Source organism: Prorops nasuta, unplaced genomic scaffold (assembly GCF_024137725.1).
Source record: "Prorops nasuta isolate Cenicafe-Biocafe unplaced genomic scaffold, Cenicafe_Pnas_1.2 PNAS00006, whole genome shotgun sequence".
Taxonomy (NCBI): domain Eukaryota; kingdom Metazoa; phylum Arthropoda; class Insecta; order Hymenoptera; family Bethylidae; genus Prorops; species Prorops nasuta.
This window is the reverse complement of record NW_027116803.1, coordinates 3,258,487-3,276,107: the sequence shown is the minus strand read 5'-3', so window position 1 is coordinate 3,276,107 and position 17,621 is coordinate 3,258,487. Positions and strand designations below refer to the sequence as shown.

The following is a 17,621-nucleotide window of genomic DNA, read 5'->3' as shown; positions in this document are numbered from 1 at the left end:
TTCAACATTTCTGCGTGCCATTGTCAGCCAATTTTCTCAAGGCTCGACCCGTTTGGTTCTCTCGTTCGCTTTACAAATTAACTAGATTTAATTAAACTTTTATTTATACACCATAGAGGAATATTTTGATGTTTCCATACAATGAAAATAAAGTGATAGCTTTGGCTAATCTACACAGCGATGTTTGTTTTGCATTAACTGCACTGATATTTATGTAAATTGATCGAACAGGCATAGTTAAAATCCACATAACGAAGTCTGCGCGCGTTAAAATTTCGTGCCTCGAATGGCCGGATAAAATATTCAGGTCGCGTTAACGACTTCCATGATCGTAAATTTATGAAATTTCAGTGGAAAAAAAAATGATTGGATAAACTCTCTTTTTAGAATCGCCAATATCGCGTAAACTGCAGAAGAGAAAAAATTAATTAAGTAGAGTCGGTCTGCCATTTGGTTGAAAAATTCATCAGCTTCATTCGTACAGTTTTAGATTGCTCTTATATATAGCAATATATATTGTAGAATTGGGCGAGTCCTGCCATATATAATATACATTGCTATTATCTCAGCTCGAACGTTTCGATGAAAGAACAATAAGAGGAGGAAAAATGTAGATTTTGGTAGACGAATATTATTACCCCGATGTGAATGGACTTGGTGCACGAAGATGTTGCTGTAGCATCGGTATATAGTACATAGTTGTTGATTAATTGAATTTGCTTGACAAAAGGTATGAGGATACTGGTGATGTTGCTGCTGGATACATTGCCGATGCTGGGGAACGTCTTGTTGCTGTGCTTCTTCGTGTTCTTCATCTTCGGCATCGTCGGTGTTCAGCTGTGGGAGGGGATTCTGCGACAACGTTGCTTCCTCAAGGCTCTTCCGAATGTCAAGTACCCCGAGTAAGTCTTCATCATCCAACGTGCATGCGCTTCCTCTTTACACACCTTCAGTTTTTCAAAGCATTCGACACCTCGACGACTGAGCTGCTTTGTGCGAATAAACGTAAAAAACTTGACGAATTAATTTAACGCAAGCATAAGCATTCGGTGCAGCAAAGTTTCTCATTTGAAGAATAGCTTTCTTTGTTGGATTGAATGTGCTTCAACACGATAAATTTCTCGTATTCCTCAAGGTGTTAAAAGTGACACGTTTTCTAATATCGAGTAAAGTACGTTTTACATCATACGTCAAAAACTTGAGAAGAAAGATCTTTATCCTTTTCAGACTCGACCCAACGTTTCAGCCACCAGAATTTATATGAATTTTCGATCTTTATCACACTTTACCACGATTATCTTTTCTTATTCTTCTCCTCTTTCTCTTTGTCTACTTTAATTAGCTATTCACATCCCTTCCAATTTCTATTTCTCTCTTCCATTTCCGCCGACTCTGCCTCGGCGACTGACGTAATAAAAAATCTTTCCAAGGCGCTTTTTCTCCCGCATCTCTCTTACCATTTTATCCTTTAAATCCAATGACAAGAACAGAAAACATGTATTCGCTTTGCTTATTATCGCAGTAACGCACTGTTGTACAAAGGTTTTAATAATAAATGTAACGCCAACTTTTTGTCTTACAGTATATATATATATATATATATATATAAATAAAATGGAAAGCTCTTTCGTTTTTCGTTTGCGTCGCGAATAATTTTACACCGTTAAAACTGTACGCAGTTGCGCGTAAATTATAATTTAAATAATAATTAATTGTATTTTTATTTCGTTGACGTTATATGAAACAGCTCTTTTCCCGTAACTTATTGATCTCCCGCTTTATGGGACCGATAAAGCTGTCTCGGGAGTGCCGTCAAGCGTTATTCATCTGGCGAATTCTCGCTAATTGCAGACACGCCGATCGTCGGTGAAGCGAAAATATTGAAAAATGATGTTTACGAGCGTGCGTTCGGTAAATTTCGCGTTAACATAGCAAATGTCCGTCATACGTGTCGTGTGACGTATCGCAATTGGATACAGCAGTACGAAATATTATACGTGTAACTGTGTACAACGTAACCGACATAATGCATGTCGCGTCGGTCTACCACAGCCAGACACTATTGAAACATAATTTACATACTGCGAAGCATCACTCATCATTTTTATACAGTAATCACCTCTATTGTTCAGACTCCAAGTATCTCGCAACACTTTGGGGACCGATCGTTTATCACCACCTCTCTATATATATATCACTCTTCGTCCGCCTTCTTTCTTTGGTTTTTATATATACCAAAACAGAGAAAGCGTTTATAAAAAACTAAAAACTAAAAACAAAAGAGAGAAACAGAAAAAAGATAGTGATGAGAACTGATAAAATTGATTCGTTTCCCTTTTTTATCTATACCAATGACGCAATTGTTACCAAGAGGTCTCCATCGTGTTATTAGCAAAGGTTCTTTTGTTGCGAAAAGTACAAAAAGCGCATGACGAGTAGCTAAAGTTCCTGGCAAAAGTATCGCTTGTCGACTTTTTTCTCCCCTCTGTAAGTAATACTGCTCAAATGTTCTTTGCAATCTGATTATGACCTGCTTTTGTATTTGTTTGAAACTCGCCTCGTATTGTATTTATTAGACTCGAGAAACCCTTTAAACTCTGCTCGTATATAACACGATACGCATTATTATATATAATATAGGCTAAAGTATATCTTTAACAATTAATACGATACCTTTAGTGTATACTTTTGGAACGATCTCTGATTCTCCTCGAGAAATTTTCTTGAAACACCAAAGTAACTTTCGTCACTCGATCGTTCGACACTCATTACTCGTCTGACTTAGTTTAAAAATCATTTTACGACGAGAGAATAAAAGAGAAAATTTAATACCAGAGGCTGCATATACGAAATGATACCTCGTGCTTTATAAGCTGATTTTGCATAACTCATATCTGTCTAACAGATGGTACATACTAGGCAGTCTGAAATTTTCTCGTCTCATCCCATATATGTTTCATTCTTGTTCTAGGTTATGGGAAAAGAATTATTCAGCAACGGTTAACAATGTGTGTATAATATAATGTAAAATCAATGATGCTTCGTGACATATTTTTTTACTATACGATATTAATAGTGAATAGTGTGGAAGGGGTTTTATAGATCATATACATATATATATATATATATATATATATATATATATATATATATATTTAATAAGGAGGGGGAGGGAGAAGCAGTTTAAGGAGAAGAACCACCAACGTTCGATAGCTGAAATCATAAAAGAGGCAGAGATTGCAAGAGGAGCCAACTCGATAAAATAATTAATTAACAATCCGCTTAAAAAAATCCCTTTTCATTGTTTTGTGTGTGTGCCTTTTCACAAGGGCCTCTCTTTCTATCTGGTAACTAGAAAGGTAAAATAGACTATAAGTATATCACCCTAGGGATGCAGTGACAGGCAATTGTTTCGCTGTTGCAGGTTACTCTCGGACGAGTACTCGGTTCGATCACGCATTTAGTAAGCTCTAGTAGAGAACAATGTGCTGTGCATATATAATCTACATAAATATAAATATATCTATATATAACCACAAAATGTACATACACGTGCATCCATATGTACATATATATGTATATACATGCAACCTTATACATTCGTAATGTGCATATAATCTATCTACCTATACCTACCTATCTATACCTATCTATATCTATCTATCTATATCAATCTACTTTTTCTACTCTACGAGTATACAAGCATTTGGGAAAAATTATTCCTAGGAAATACCACGTGAAGAGCAACACAATGATTAATCCAAATACTTCTTATCTTGACTATTTTAGTTGAAACTTTAATTTGCATTTATATATACGATCTATGTCTTTTCTCTTCGAATTTTGCTTCTAGCCTTGACTGGTGGACTATACCGTAGACCTCTGTAGTGTCGACCTTGTCCAATTTGTTTTATTATATTTTTGTATATATAGTCTACTAGGCACACGTGCTTCTTGCCTACGAATTTATCGGAAGCTTCTACTCTGGACCTTCGCAGTATAGAGAAAACTCTTTGAGACCTTAATTATTCAGTGTCGACTCTCCTTGCTTTTTATCGTTGATTTCGCTTCTCGCCTAGGAATCATTTTCCCCTACTGTACAACCGTACTACTATATATATAGTTATTTGTACATACTAGAGCATGTTTCCTGACTATTCTACTATCGTGCTAGCGTCTCCGATGGCCAAAGAAAACCTCGTCCGCTAAATAAATTCTGCCACGATCATCGTTCAATGCGAATCTACGACTCTCAATAGCCCCGGGAAATCCCCAGACGGCTTGCCATCTTCGATAAACCGATAAATTCAACGCTATTTTACGATCCTCTCTAGCCCCCCACCCCTTTACCCTATCCCCACTACTATCCAGGAACAAACAAACGATTTTTTACGATAAAATTTCAACAATGCTCAATGCAATATTTTCACCAATTTTTCAGCGATGTTTTCTATGCGTGTTATTTCACGCTTTATTTTCACTTTTTCTCCATATTTTTCTGTGCGACTGCGATTTCTATGATACACATACGTAATTTTCAGCAAGATTTTTTATATATCTATCGTTTATACTACTCTCTCTCTCTCTCTCTCTCTCTCTTTCTCTTTCTCTTTCTATTTCACCGCGTAACTCTAGCAAATATTACACTCTTTTTCTATAATATATTATCTAACAGCTCTCGATGTTTTTCTACCTCATTGATTTTGTTTCGATTCTCTCGCGTGACTATGTGGTTTTGCTTTTTGCGACAATGTGGATGGTCATGGGATGAAGCTTATCAGTTTTTTTCCAAGGGAGTGGGAGAAAAACGACAAATTGAATGAGAATCGAGAGGGGACGAATAGACGAAGGGAAGGGGAGGTCAAACCGAGAAAATCCGAAGAACGCTGGAGTTAATTAAGCGAGGCTTAACGCAAGCTCTATTCCTGGAGGCGGAGGTGCTATTTTCGAACGTTTATCGACTTATGCGTGTTGGAGCAGCAGCGCGGAACGTTCGACGAGGCTGTATAGCATCGCAGCTAAGCTTTCTAGCGAGAAAAACGAACGTTGGCTGGACGAATCGTCGTTGAAGATGTACTACGAGTTAAATCGACGAATCTTCTAGAACGAAGCCACTGCACAAAAATTCTTCCACGAAAATCTGATGTTTTTCCTCTCCAATATTAAGTCTTTTGCTCGGAAAATATCAGTTTTCATTTATCGACCTGGACGTTCGTTACAATCATTCGTAAATGGAATAAAATAAGAGATCCAAAACGAAGTAGAATAATGGTTGCATATAGTGTAAGAATGTGGAGAAGCAGAGCTGTAAAATGCTGAAGAGGAAACTCTGGTATGGGTGGGAATGATGTAAAACAGCGAAAACAGAATTTTTTAATTTTAATTGATGAGTAAAAGGAAGCAAGAGTTACGGTGAGCTTCATCTACAAGTGCATGGGAGAGTGATGAAAGGAAACGGGAGAAAAAATTTGTATATAAAATGAATTGAACAGGAGAGGTGACAATATAGAGAAATTCTAATTGGACGACGATGAAGATTGGATGAATATACGTGGAAGGAATATATTAGGAATGGAGGTGTGACGGGGTGTATCTGACTGAGTCATTGGTTGCTGGCAAGGGTGAAATGACAGTTGGAAATTGAAGGCAAGGGGTAATTTTCATATATATATATATATATATATAGGGTGAGTTGATATGAATGCATCAAACTCTAGAAATATATTATATACGTACATATAAAAAAATGATTAAAATGACTCTTCCATTTTTTGGTTAATTTATATTGTCAAATTAACAACACCAAACCAATATCACGGTTTTATTATTTAAAAAAATACTATCATTAATCTTTAAATATTGTATACGCCATCCACGCAAGTTAATTTTCTATCTGGATCAAATAAAGATAGAACCGAGGTAATATTATTAAATTTGTTTGTCGAAGAAATTGAAATGTCAAAAAAATACGTAAAAGGTAATTTAATTTTCTTTCTAGGTAAGCAGCAAATTTCTAAAGCTTGACGTATTCCTCTCGACACACCGTGTATATATAAGATAGAAAGGGGGTGGGGATCGCGAGAGAGGCTTTATGCTCGACGATGTGAATTAAGAGCTAGTCGTGTGAATATTATTGACGAGCGGGAGATTGCGTGGAAGACACACATACAGACACTAGCACAAACACGTGTACAATGATACAATTAGAGAGATGGTACGCTTAAACCTTACCACGTTGTATAGTGGCACGCGCATTAAGGGGGGGGGGGGGGGATCGGGGTGTCGAGGGGTGAGTAGGGTTAGCATGAACTGCAACACTACGTGGCAATCTGACTGAATTGCGGTGCTTTAACGAAGCACGCTGAAATAACTATGCTAGGGATCCTGTGGCTTGCCAGTAACAACGACTCGACCCATCAAAATACACGGATCCATCGTTTGAAACCTCCGACTATAGCGTAGATGAATTTTTTGTCCCCTCTATAGTTCATCAAGGCCCAAGAATATTTGCGGAACTCCGTTGTGCTCAGTTTTCGCGAAATTTCAGCTTTTCGAATCCTCCCACGATCGATTCAACTTTCGCAATTTCCACATGGATAATTTCGGCTCAATTTCCAATCGTTTCGCAACATTTTCGCTTCTTTTTTCAATATAGTACGAGAATGTAGCTATCTCGCAGGTTCGATCGTCGATATTGAAATTTGATTGGTCAATTTCACGAAGCGCAACGGGCTCCACCGAAATTCTCATTTCTTTCTCAGTAATATCGCGAGAGTTTCGTGCGATTAGTCGCTATTGTTCCGGTCGGAGTTCCGCAACGTTTCTTTGTCGGCCGAATTTTCACTAGATTTTGGATGACGGAGAATGCCTGTCAAAGCGAGATTTTTGGATAGTTCGTAGGAGCTGCCGAGAAGGACAGTCGAGAGGGTTCTCTTCTCAGCTCAGCATGGAAGAAAAAAGCCACCTCCTCTCCTCTCCAGCAAGGGACAGAGAAGAGAGACGAACGAATCCAGTCGTTTCTTCTCTAGAAAATTTGCAGTGACACTCTGCTTTTTTTGCTTTTGTTTCCTACTATCTCTCTCTCTCTCTCTCTCTCTCTCTCTGATTTGGCCGATTTTGTTTTGTCAGCTTTGACTCTCACTTGCCGCGAATCTGCACGCAATCACAGGACGAAATTTGCATTTGCCTATATATAATTAATATATATATATATATATTCACTCTATTCTCTAATCGTCGATCGTTGCACAAGATGTACCTTTATATTATACATATTATTAGATGATTAATTAATTATCACCAGGATATTTGTATATTCATAAAATACACAAACACACACACATATGTATAGTATTACTATATATAGTATAAATGTATCAGCTGGAAGGATTTGACGAGGGGGATATAATACGAGTAAAATAAATCAAGCGGACGATGTGTGCAGAATGATTCATGCACGTGGGCAATATAGACGAAGAAATTCATGCGGCTGATATTAATGAAGTTGTCGGCCGCGCTAGCGAAATAATTTGTAGGCTTATACTTGTACTATAGCGGTAGAGATGAATTAGTGTAATGTGGATGAAAGGTTTCGTGTACATTATAGGCTATAGACTATAAGATCTCAATTCGTTTTATGAATATACAAAATGAGTGAGAGTGTCTACGACGTGCTAGAGTTACTATGATTGTGATAATGATAATGACTATTATCATTGTTATTATTATTATTATATCGGGCACTCTGCATATACATATATACATATATAAATAGGATAAAGTGTTCGCATAAAAGAAGCATGCAACCAGTGCATCCGTGCATATAAGCACAGCAAGCAAGTCTTAATATTAAGGGGATCCCCGGGCACGGGAGCGAGTTCACGGAGATCGATCTAACCTCGTCATCCTTGCTTTTCCAGCGACCTGGAGAAGTACTTCGAGTACCAGGGCCAGGACTACATTTGCTCACGGCCGGATGACAGCGGCATGCACTCTTGCAGCAATCTGCCACCACTCAAACTCGGCAAGTATCCGAAAAACTTTCCCCTCTGCCCTTCCCGCCAGGAAACAGAGACGTAGTTATGTACACACACACGTGCACAAAGAAACACCCACATACGTATATATATAGGCATTAGAAATGCAGCCTCGAGAGCAGACTGGCAAAACTGGAGTAATCCGGGCTTTTTGCATTTCTCCACTGCCCCCCCCCCCTCCCCTTCCCTCCTCACACTCCTGTGGCCACCCACGGGAGATCGATCCTCGTAAAACCCTCACTTTACGGGGCTGTAAAAAATTTTTTCACACTCCGAGTACTCGCCTTCTTTCCTCCATCCCTCCCTTCTTCTACCCAGTCGCATCTCAAATCTTTATTTTTTTTAACCAGCTCGACACTCTTGGAAAAATTGCAGCTTCTCTCGTAGCTCCCAAAATGATGATTTTTAACGATAGGAGATTCATTAGCAGTTGGGATGTACAGGAGAGACGCGGGCTAAAAAAGGGAAAGAGGTTGTACAGTACGACACTCGATAGTTGCTATTCTAAGATAATTCAGGGCTCGAGAGTGTACTCGAGTATTTTCCAGTGACAGGGTTTAGTGGTTTCCGAGGTGGTATATATATATATATATATACAGGGGCGCTGGGTAGCTGGAGGAGAATTAAAATCATGTTAAGTGGGCCACTCGTGGCGTTTAACCGTTAGGGAAGCAATCGACTGGCGTAAGCAAGCAAAGCAACAGCGAGTTAGAGGAGGATGGAGCGAAGGGGGTGTGTGTGGACCGTGTGGAGATGGATGAGAGGATTTCCGGCGAGAAATCCACGAGCCTCCGATTCTTGTTACAGGTAATCTCGTGTGCAACAGCACGGCATTGCCGAACAACAACGCGACCTATATCAACAACGAGACATGCGTGAACTGGAACTACTATTACACCGAGTGCAAGGGACAAGGAAACAATCCTTTCCAGGGAACGATATCCTTCGACAACATCGGCCTCGCGTGGGTCGCCATTTTTCTCGTGAGTACACATGCGCGCACCGGAAATCAAATTCTTAAAACAATTATATATTTCTTTCAACGACTGATTTCCTCTGGCAGGTGATCAGTCTCGAGGGATGGACCGACATAATGTATTACGTGCAGGATGCTCACTCTTTCTGGGACTGGATATACTTCGTTTTATTAATAGTCGTAAGTTCTCCAAGGAATCACCCCTCCCCCCCCCCCTTCTTCTTCTTCTTCTTCCTATTTAATTTTGATTCATGAGAGTTACCAAGTAAATTCGATATTTACCGATATGGAGGATTAGAAAAAAAATTCTCTTTCGAACTTACCTTGCTATCCTGAGGGATTTATGGGTTGTGGAAATATAGCTGTAACGTGGCCCATATTTGATGAAGGAATCGTTGCTGCAGTGGTCGTTGGGATTTATAAAGATGGGAAGTTTGATGGATGGACGTAAACTCCGGGATGGTTTTCTTGTGAGAAAATTCCTTTAGCGAAAATCTGAAAGGACCTTGAAGAAATTCGCTCGAGTATTTGCACAGGCAAATGAAGTTAATGCGCTGGGAATTTTTCTGTGTCACGATTGATTTGCGGATGCGTTGTTCGCTTGTTCAATATTGCGAAAGGAGAGGATGGATGAAGGTGAGGACGTTGATTGATAGTCGGACCTATAGAGTCGTTGTCCCCGGAAGATAAACTGGTTCTAAGATCAAAGTTGAGAGCAAACTCCTCGAAACGCCGATCGTACTTAATTCTCTTCTTCCTTACATATAATACATCCATCCCTTTTTTCTTAAAGGAAGAACGCATAGGTATTATATACAAATCTTTCATGGTTTCCTCCCATCCTCATTTTTCCAGGTCATCGATATTTGCTCGTTCATTCAAACCTATACTTGGTATTCTTTTCTCGAGAAATAGTTACTATAAATTGATCAAGTATATTTATTCGACTAAATATAATGGTCGACATAGTTCCATTCGGGAAGTCACGTGACTTAAAGAATCACTCTCGGTTTATATTATTTATCGATTTCTTTTTTCAAGCACGGGTATGATAAATCATCGTTTTTGTCTCTTATATATAAAAATATATATATATATATATATATATATATATAGATAACGCCTTATGCATGCAGGGATTTTCCGTGCACAAACTCATTTTTCACACGAGATAAAGTGTTTTTCTGTCTAAGATGATGGAAAAGGGGTAAAATGGACATTGGCATTGGAGCTCGCAAGTTTTTCTTTTGTTTTAGATCGGTTCGTTCTTCATGATCAACCTTTGCCTGGTCGTTATAGCGACGCAATTCTCCGAGACGAAGAAGAGAGAGATGGAGAGGATGCGACTGGAACGTGCCAGATTTCATTCCACCTCTACACTGGCATCCTCCACCAATACATCAGAACCCACTACCTGTTACGCCGAAATTGTCAAGTAAGCCAAGCTATCCCACGAATCGCAGCACTGATTCGCGTAATACCGCGTGTGTACCACTACCAATGAACCAAAGAATCATTTAGCATGCTATAACTTTATTAATTAGTTGACGCAATAATAGGATAAAAAAGGTAAAACCCAATTTTACAACACTCCTTCCGTTGACCCAATTAATAATCAGCCTTGATGGTAATTAAGAGCATCTTCGAAGCTATCCCGAAATTTAGACCCGATCGTTATCTGGGAAATTATTTTGTTGGCCTCCGGTAGGATTATCTCGCTGAATTTTCTCAAATAGATGGAATAACATTGTATCAAGATATTTAGATTTTGCTATATATAATAATATACGTAGTATTCTAATAACGCAATTACACCAATTGGTTAATTAACGGATTTTATCATTTAATATTCTCGAAAATGATGTATCATTATATGTTCAGCTCGATTATGTAAACCGAGCTTTAATTTTCATGCGACGAAACAAAAGGCAGGATTTCACAGGAGTTTGCTTAAAGTGCTTTTTAATTTGGTTTGAATCAGATACGTGGCACATCTTTGGAGGAGGGGCAAGAGAAAAATGATGAAGAGGTGGAGGCTTTACTTGTACACAAGGCAGCAAAAACGAGAGCAGAATTTGCTGAAGGGGCAACGTCAACAGCAAGGTCAGCAGTACGGGCCGAAAGGTACTGGCATTGATCCCAAAAGCATCGTCAGTGGTAAATCTTACCATTAGTATTCGAGTTACCCCAGAGCTCAATACCTCTTTCATTTGCATAGTTTACCCTCTCAGTTTCGCCAAGTCTGCCAAAATACTATCAAAAGTCATATATCCGTTCACTCGATCTTAACAAACCTCTGCCATATATTGCACCACCAACCTTTCTTAATGGTTTGTAAACCCCACGCGTTACGTGCTTCACGTGAATTTTTTCCTCACGTGATTCAACGGCTCTTATCGTTAGACTCGATCTTCACGCGAGACCAATTAAGATCGGAGCTTACGTTCGGTCATTATTATTGAGAGCTCTTACACCGTCCACACCCTACTTATGACGGTTGAATGGGAAACTCGTTGAAACGAGTGAAACCTGAAGAAATCAATCGTCTTAATGATTCTACGCATTGTTCGTCCATCGCGTTTTAATGTGCCTAATTACTAAACTACGGATCTTTGTGGAAACATAAAACTTTTCTATTAAATTCTCTTCATTCGTATAAAGTATTTATGAAATTCTTAAGAACTGATTCAGCTAAATTAAATCAATTTTAAGATGTTAAATTAAAAAAAAAGTTTTATATCCGCAAAAAGTTTCTTAGTCTGCAAAGTCACTGATGCTTTTCCTTCTGCTCACGTACGTGTTTGATGAACATTTAGATAAGAGGCATCATCACGAGAGATGTCCGAGACTTTGCCAAGCTTTGGAGTACGCGGAACAGGTGCAACAACAACAACAACAGCAGCAGCAACAACAACAGTCACAAGTACAGCAACAAGTGCAACAACTGCCAACGGTTACGGGTGGTAGCACGATTTCAGTTTCCGTGGGTGACTATCCGAACAGTCCACCAGTTCTGGGAATAATGGCCACTGGGATTGCACCCCGTGCAAGTCCGGAGGTTTCCGAAGCGGAAGTGTCGACCAATACCTGCTGTCGTCCCGCAAGCCTTCATCGAACTTCCTCGGTTTCCTGCAATGGCAGCGAAAACATGACCAGCGAGGTTATTTATCCCTTATCATTCGATCCAATTTTTCAAACTCTCTTTTCAATGATTTTATTTTCAGTTGCAATAATGTATATATACATTCATACGCTACAATATCCGCTGCTATTTGTCTAAAGCAATTTATGCCAATTAATGCTGTTCAATTATCAAAGATTAATTATTTATCTCGTTTGATTTATGTCGTTAAATTACGTTGCTCTCGTTAATTATTCTCCAAGCACACGCGCGCTTACTTCCCATCGATTTGAAAACCATAAAAAATAAGTTAACAATTAAATTTTCCTCTTATTATAATTAATAGCTATGAAGATCTGTGTCATTACTCCTTGTCCATTATCTTAATTTTATTTCCATCACGGGACGTTCGGTTCAATTTGTCCAAGTTATATTAATGGATCTCGTGTCTTTTGGTGATTAATTTTTCCTTCAGTGTCAATTTCATTTAGGATCGATTTCGGAAACTTATCTTTACTGGAGGGTTAATCGAAATATTTAAAGTTCCGATGGGGTGAGGTTTAACAGAGAGGGAGAGAGATTGTAGTGTTATAATTATTAGGGGATAGTTTTAATTAAAAATTCTTGCTAGGAATTTTGGTGCAAGCATGGAATTTCTGGTTTCAGGCGAACAATGCACTGCTTAGCCCACCCTGTACGCATTATCGTCGAAGGAGTAGCGTGATGTTTAGCGACGTGATTCTCTTGCATGGAAACAATGGCGTTTCGAACTCCCTGCAGCCAGGAACCACCGGGACACCCGGAGAACGCAACGTCTGCTCCAGCGAGAAAATGACACAAACTGGCGATGGCAATGTGTGGAGTAGCACGGTTCCTGATCACGCTCAGGTAAAACCTATCTTCACACAAAAACCGTGCAATTTTCAAATCTACCAAAAACTTCCTCCAAACTCATCAAAATTAATACAGCATAAATCATTTCATTTCTACGAGAATAATTTACATGAAAACTGCACAAGTTCATCGTTGGTTATTCCTTCCTCTAAAATAAATTCCATTCCGCCAATGTAATTTTATCTTTTCATCGTCCAAACATTCAGATTTATTACGCTTGACTGTAATTTATCTTGTCTAATACTAGCGTATGTCCTCTATATATATATATATATATATATATATATGTATATATATATAATTCTCTTGAAGTTCAGTTTGACGAATTTAATAGAGTTTAGGAGAGTAATCGTTGAGGGATTTTGCGCCACTTAGAAATTGGTAGGAGCTCGTTAAATTGTGCAAATTTTGTAGATGCAGGCTGAGATTGGTGCTAGCGAAGCTATGACTTGCCAAGAACTGTTGGCTCTTACAGGAGCTCTGAGTGCCGCCCTTCCAACGGGGCAACTGGAGCTGGATTCTTTTCTGGATTCGCTCACGAAAGGTAATGAAGTTCTGAAATCGCTGATCCGTATCTTCAGCCAGTCCGATTTTATTTTGGCTCACGGTTATTACGGAATAACCAAGCGATATGAGAGCACCGAACGTCACAATGATTTATGGAGGGACTCGAGAGAAGTTTCGAATATGGTAATATTTTTCAGGAATAACCGAGAGGCACATAACGCTGGAGGATCGGAGCCAGTGGATACCGACGGATGTGGATAATTGTTCGTGCTGTTGCGAGACGCAGAGTGCGGTGGATCATTGGTCCGATGACGGGGATAAGTGGGAGAAAGCCTCCAGAACGAAAAGGATCTTGAAGACTTCCGGTACCAGTTGCATCAATGCCTTGAGCTGCATTCGTCGTTGGATCAAGAAACTCGTCGAGTATAAATACTTCCAACAGGGCATTCTATTCGCGATACTTATCAATACTCTGAGTATGGGTATCGAATACCACAATCAGGTAAATCTCTCTCGACCAATCCATTATTTCCTAAGGTTGAATTTTATCTCTACGGACTCCCCGCTTCATCAGCGTGATGAGATTTAATAATTCAGGAATAAAGCTCGAATGTTGAATTGTTTCCAGCCGGAATACCTAACAGTCACGGTGGAAATAAGCAATATAGTCTTCTCGGCAATTTTCGCCGTTGAAATGCTGCTGAAGATCATAGCGGAGGGTCCTTTCGGCTACATCAGCAATGGCTTCAACGTTTTCGACGGCGTCGTGGTTGTACTCAGGTAGATCAGTCAATCTTCTCGCACACACGAGTCCTTACATAGAACTCCCAATAGAATTAACTTACCTAATTCCCTTCTTGATCTTTCCCATTCCATCCATTTGAACAATCTCACGACTGTACCCGATTATTTACCCTCGCACAATCGAAATCAATGATCTTCAAAGTTTTCAATATTTCACCGAACTTTCATATCCCCGCGAGGAATTAATTTATCTCGAGTAGAAAAGGATCGAAAGCGCCCTGTTCCTCAAACTTCCAGCCTTTTAACTCTTCTTATGACGACGCTGCTGGAATTAAAGCTGCTCCGTCGGGACACTTGAAATCTCTTTCTCCCGGAATTTCATAAACTTTTGCAAAGTCGCTTCCGATCAGTAATGAGGTCCTTTTCGACCTTGATCGAGATCTCTTTGAAATAACGTGGGTTCGATTCGACGAAACAGACGGATTATAAACGTTTGCAAGACGAAAGCATTGATTCTAGAAAATTCGCATCGATTCGGGCGATTCTTGCATTTGGCAAATCGAGCGTCGTGAAAGACTCGTAATTTATTTGCTCCATATAACTTTGACAGAAAAAATTGAATATTAAATCGGAGAAGGGTCATTATTGATCGGTTTGTCGGAGTTTTTCGTGGGATTCGATGCTGCAGTGGTGACAAAAAATGAACCGTCGATACTTTAGCGTTGTAGAGCTGTGCCAGGCGTTCGTGGAGGAGCGTGGTGGGAGTTCCGGACTGAGCGTGCTGAGGACATTTCGCTTGCTGAGGATTCTGAAGCTCGTGCGGTTCCTGCCCAATCTCAGGCGGCAACTGTTCGTCATGCTGCGCACCATGGATAACGTTGCTGTATTCTTTTCCCTTTTAGTACTTTTCATCTTTATATTCAGGTAAGTCCTGTCCACTTGTGACCATAGCGATCGGTACACGCTCATCTCTCACCGTCCAGAATGGATCGCTCTTTCCTGGACCTTTGCGAATCGCCAGTAATTCCTATATCGATATTAGTAATTAGCGTAATATATACATATATATATATAACGCTTTTATACGTAGCTAGAAACGCGTTGTATCACGCCAAGCAATTTCAGTCGGATCTTTATAAAAAATTCTCTTCGTCCTTGAAAGCATAAAATAAATTCCCGATCGAGTTAAACGCGGGATGACGATTGAACTTTTATTCCACCGTTTTAACATGGAAGGAACTTGATTCGAGGAGACGAGTCGGTGTAAATTTTCTATACTACAACGTTAATTTAACCGGATATTGACTCCATGGTTTACGTGTTAAGAGAAGGAAGTGCAGAGTTAATTACCTAGTGATTCGATTTTTTGACGTCGGGAAAATCGTGCAAATGGAATTGGGCGTTCTCGTGTCTCGTTTTTAGTCCTTCCTCTTCTTTTCTTTTGCTTTTTTACTTTTTCTCCAAAGCGACGTGCTCGGCCAGCAGCTGTCGTAATCGTTCGTGCCGTTTCTTACGATTTAGCAGGACGTTCTCAAGTTTCTGACGTTGCAATGGTAATGAAGATGATGTTTTGTTGGCACGTCTTTTACGCGGGGCGACTGTCGCTCCACGTATGGCTTGACGCATCGAACGTATATATACTTAACGTTTATTATTAGTTATAAATGTACGTATGTACACCGAACAAATTGACGTCCCCGCATAATGATGATCGCCCATCGAGCAGTTCTCTTATAATGGCGAAGGAACTTTTTTACAAAATATACATAGGGTCTGCCACTTAAACACTATACAGAGCAAACGTTTATTTCTGTCACAGAAGATAACAAATGTTATTCGAGGGACTTTTTCAAAATTGTCAAATTTCTCAACTTTTTCTATTTGCATTCAGCGAGGTAGTCTTGTGGGAAAAATCATATCTCTCATAATTATGGAGATAAATTTTTTTACATTAGTGCTTTGGGAGTGTTTTATAGGTGGTGGAGCCTATATAGTTATCTCGTCAGAGAAAAAGAGAGCGAGAGAGATGTCAGTTTCCTCGGTTGTACTTGCCTACCTTCATATATGTTATATACATATTAACGTATATGTATATATATTATATGTTTACTTGTGTGTGCATGGTGCTTTTATGCTGGACGTGTCTAGCGAAACTGACGTCAGTTTGTGTACGTACGTGTTGGAAAGTGCGTTGAAATTGGTTACGGCTGTAATAAAGCAAAGCGTTGAAAAAAAAACGAGGAAAACTTAAAATCCAGTTATTCGCGTTTAACTGGAAAGGCAGAGAGATTGAGAGAGAGAGAGAGAGAGAGAGTAGAAAATTGGATGATTTTTCCTCTCAACCAAGCCGTCTCTGCTTCTCTAATTAATAATTACAAGCGTACGCGCTGGAAAATCAAATCTCACGGACACCGCTGAATATTGATAAGTTTCGGTTGGAAAAATAAGTCAACGTGTACATATATACAAGCCTGAAATCCTTGGACAAACAATAGATCGAAAGTTGCGACGAGAGTGTAATTGGCGAAAAGGCGAAAGCTCGTCTGACAGAACAGAGAATTGCAGATCAAAGTGTGTCGTAGGTCCAAAAAGCTCGGTTAGAAATCGTAGATGAAACGAGGAGATATCTCGAAAACTGGAACAAGGATGTCAAGTAGAAACATACGGAAATAGTAGATCCAATTTTAAGATTAGTTACGGATATAAAGAGATACGTGCTTAACACAAAAGGACGAGATAATTTGGCAAAGTTCGGATGCACCTTCTCAGATTCCTACGTACACACACTGACGTCAAGTTACTATACTATATATATTTACTGATTATATTCGTGTATTCGTGGATCTTTCCTCTGTCGCTCTTTTAATTGCTACATATATACTTATTATGATACATGAGCGCCTCAGTGCGCGAGCCTCGGTGTGATCGTCGATATTAGAGAGCTTGGGAATGTACGACGTCTACCACATATCAATATATATATACCGAGCCCTCTTTTTTCATCAGGCTGCGATTCTGCGTACGCCCCTCCCCCATTTTCTTTCTACTAATTAATATATACTTATATATATATATATATATATATATATATGTACCTCGCGCATCAAGATTGCTCGAATCTGATCCAAGCCAACGGCAACTCGACGCAAGCATCGTTTCTCATCAACCTCGATCCAATCTTCGTCCCACATCCTATTCCCGCCGCGCGCTATCACCGCAAATTCAACCGCAATGTCAATATTCCAAAAATTCCCTCAAACTTCGATCATCCCTTAAAAATCCACGCAGCCTAGCTCTATCTCAATTTCCTTCCCGAGTCTCAATTTTTCAAGGATGTTAGCTC

The 17,621-nt window shown here is 39.4% G+C and overlaps 1 protein-coding gene across 3 annotated transcripts in view; it reads left to right on the top strand.

The window, feature by feature from the left end:
* Ca-alpha1T (Ca[2+]-channel protein alpha[[1]] subunit T) overlaps positions 1-17,621 on the top strand; it is a 55,339-nt gene that overhangs the window by 19,249 nt on the left and 18,469 nt on the right. For 2 of the 3 annotated variants that reach the window (XM_066728047.1, XM_066728046.1), the window contains exons 5-17: positions 731-902; positions 3,425-3,463; positions 7,920-8,023; positions 8,844-9,019; positions 9,100-9,192; positions 10,269-10,447; positions 10,994-11,169; positions 11,829-12,172; positions 12,800-13,021; positions 13,442-13,571; positions 13,732-14,036; positions 14,163-14,314; positions 14,999-15,202. In XM_066728047.1, coding sequence (XP_066584144.1) covers positions 731-902; positions 3,425-3,463; positions 7,920-8,023; positions 8,844-9,019; positions 9,100-9,192; positions 10,269-10,447; positions 10,994-11,169; positions 11,829-12,172; positions 12,800-13,021; positions 13,442-13,571; positions 13,732-14,036; positions 14,163-14,314; positions 14,999-15,202 — 2,296 coding nt within the window. The remainder of the gene's footprint in view (positions 1-730; positions 903-3,424; positions 3,464-7,919; positions 8,024-8,843; positions 9,020-9,099; positions 9,193-10,268; positions 10,448-10,993; positions 11,170-11,828; positions 12,173-12,799; positions 13,022-13,441; positions 13,572-13,731; positions 14,037-14,162; positions 14,315-14,998; positions 15,203-17,621) is intronic. The other variant, XM_066728048.1, reaches the window with a different exon arrangement.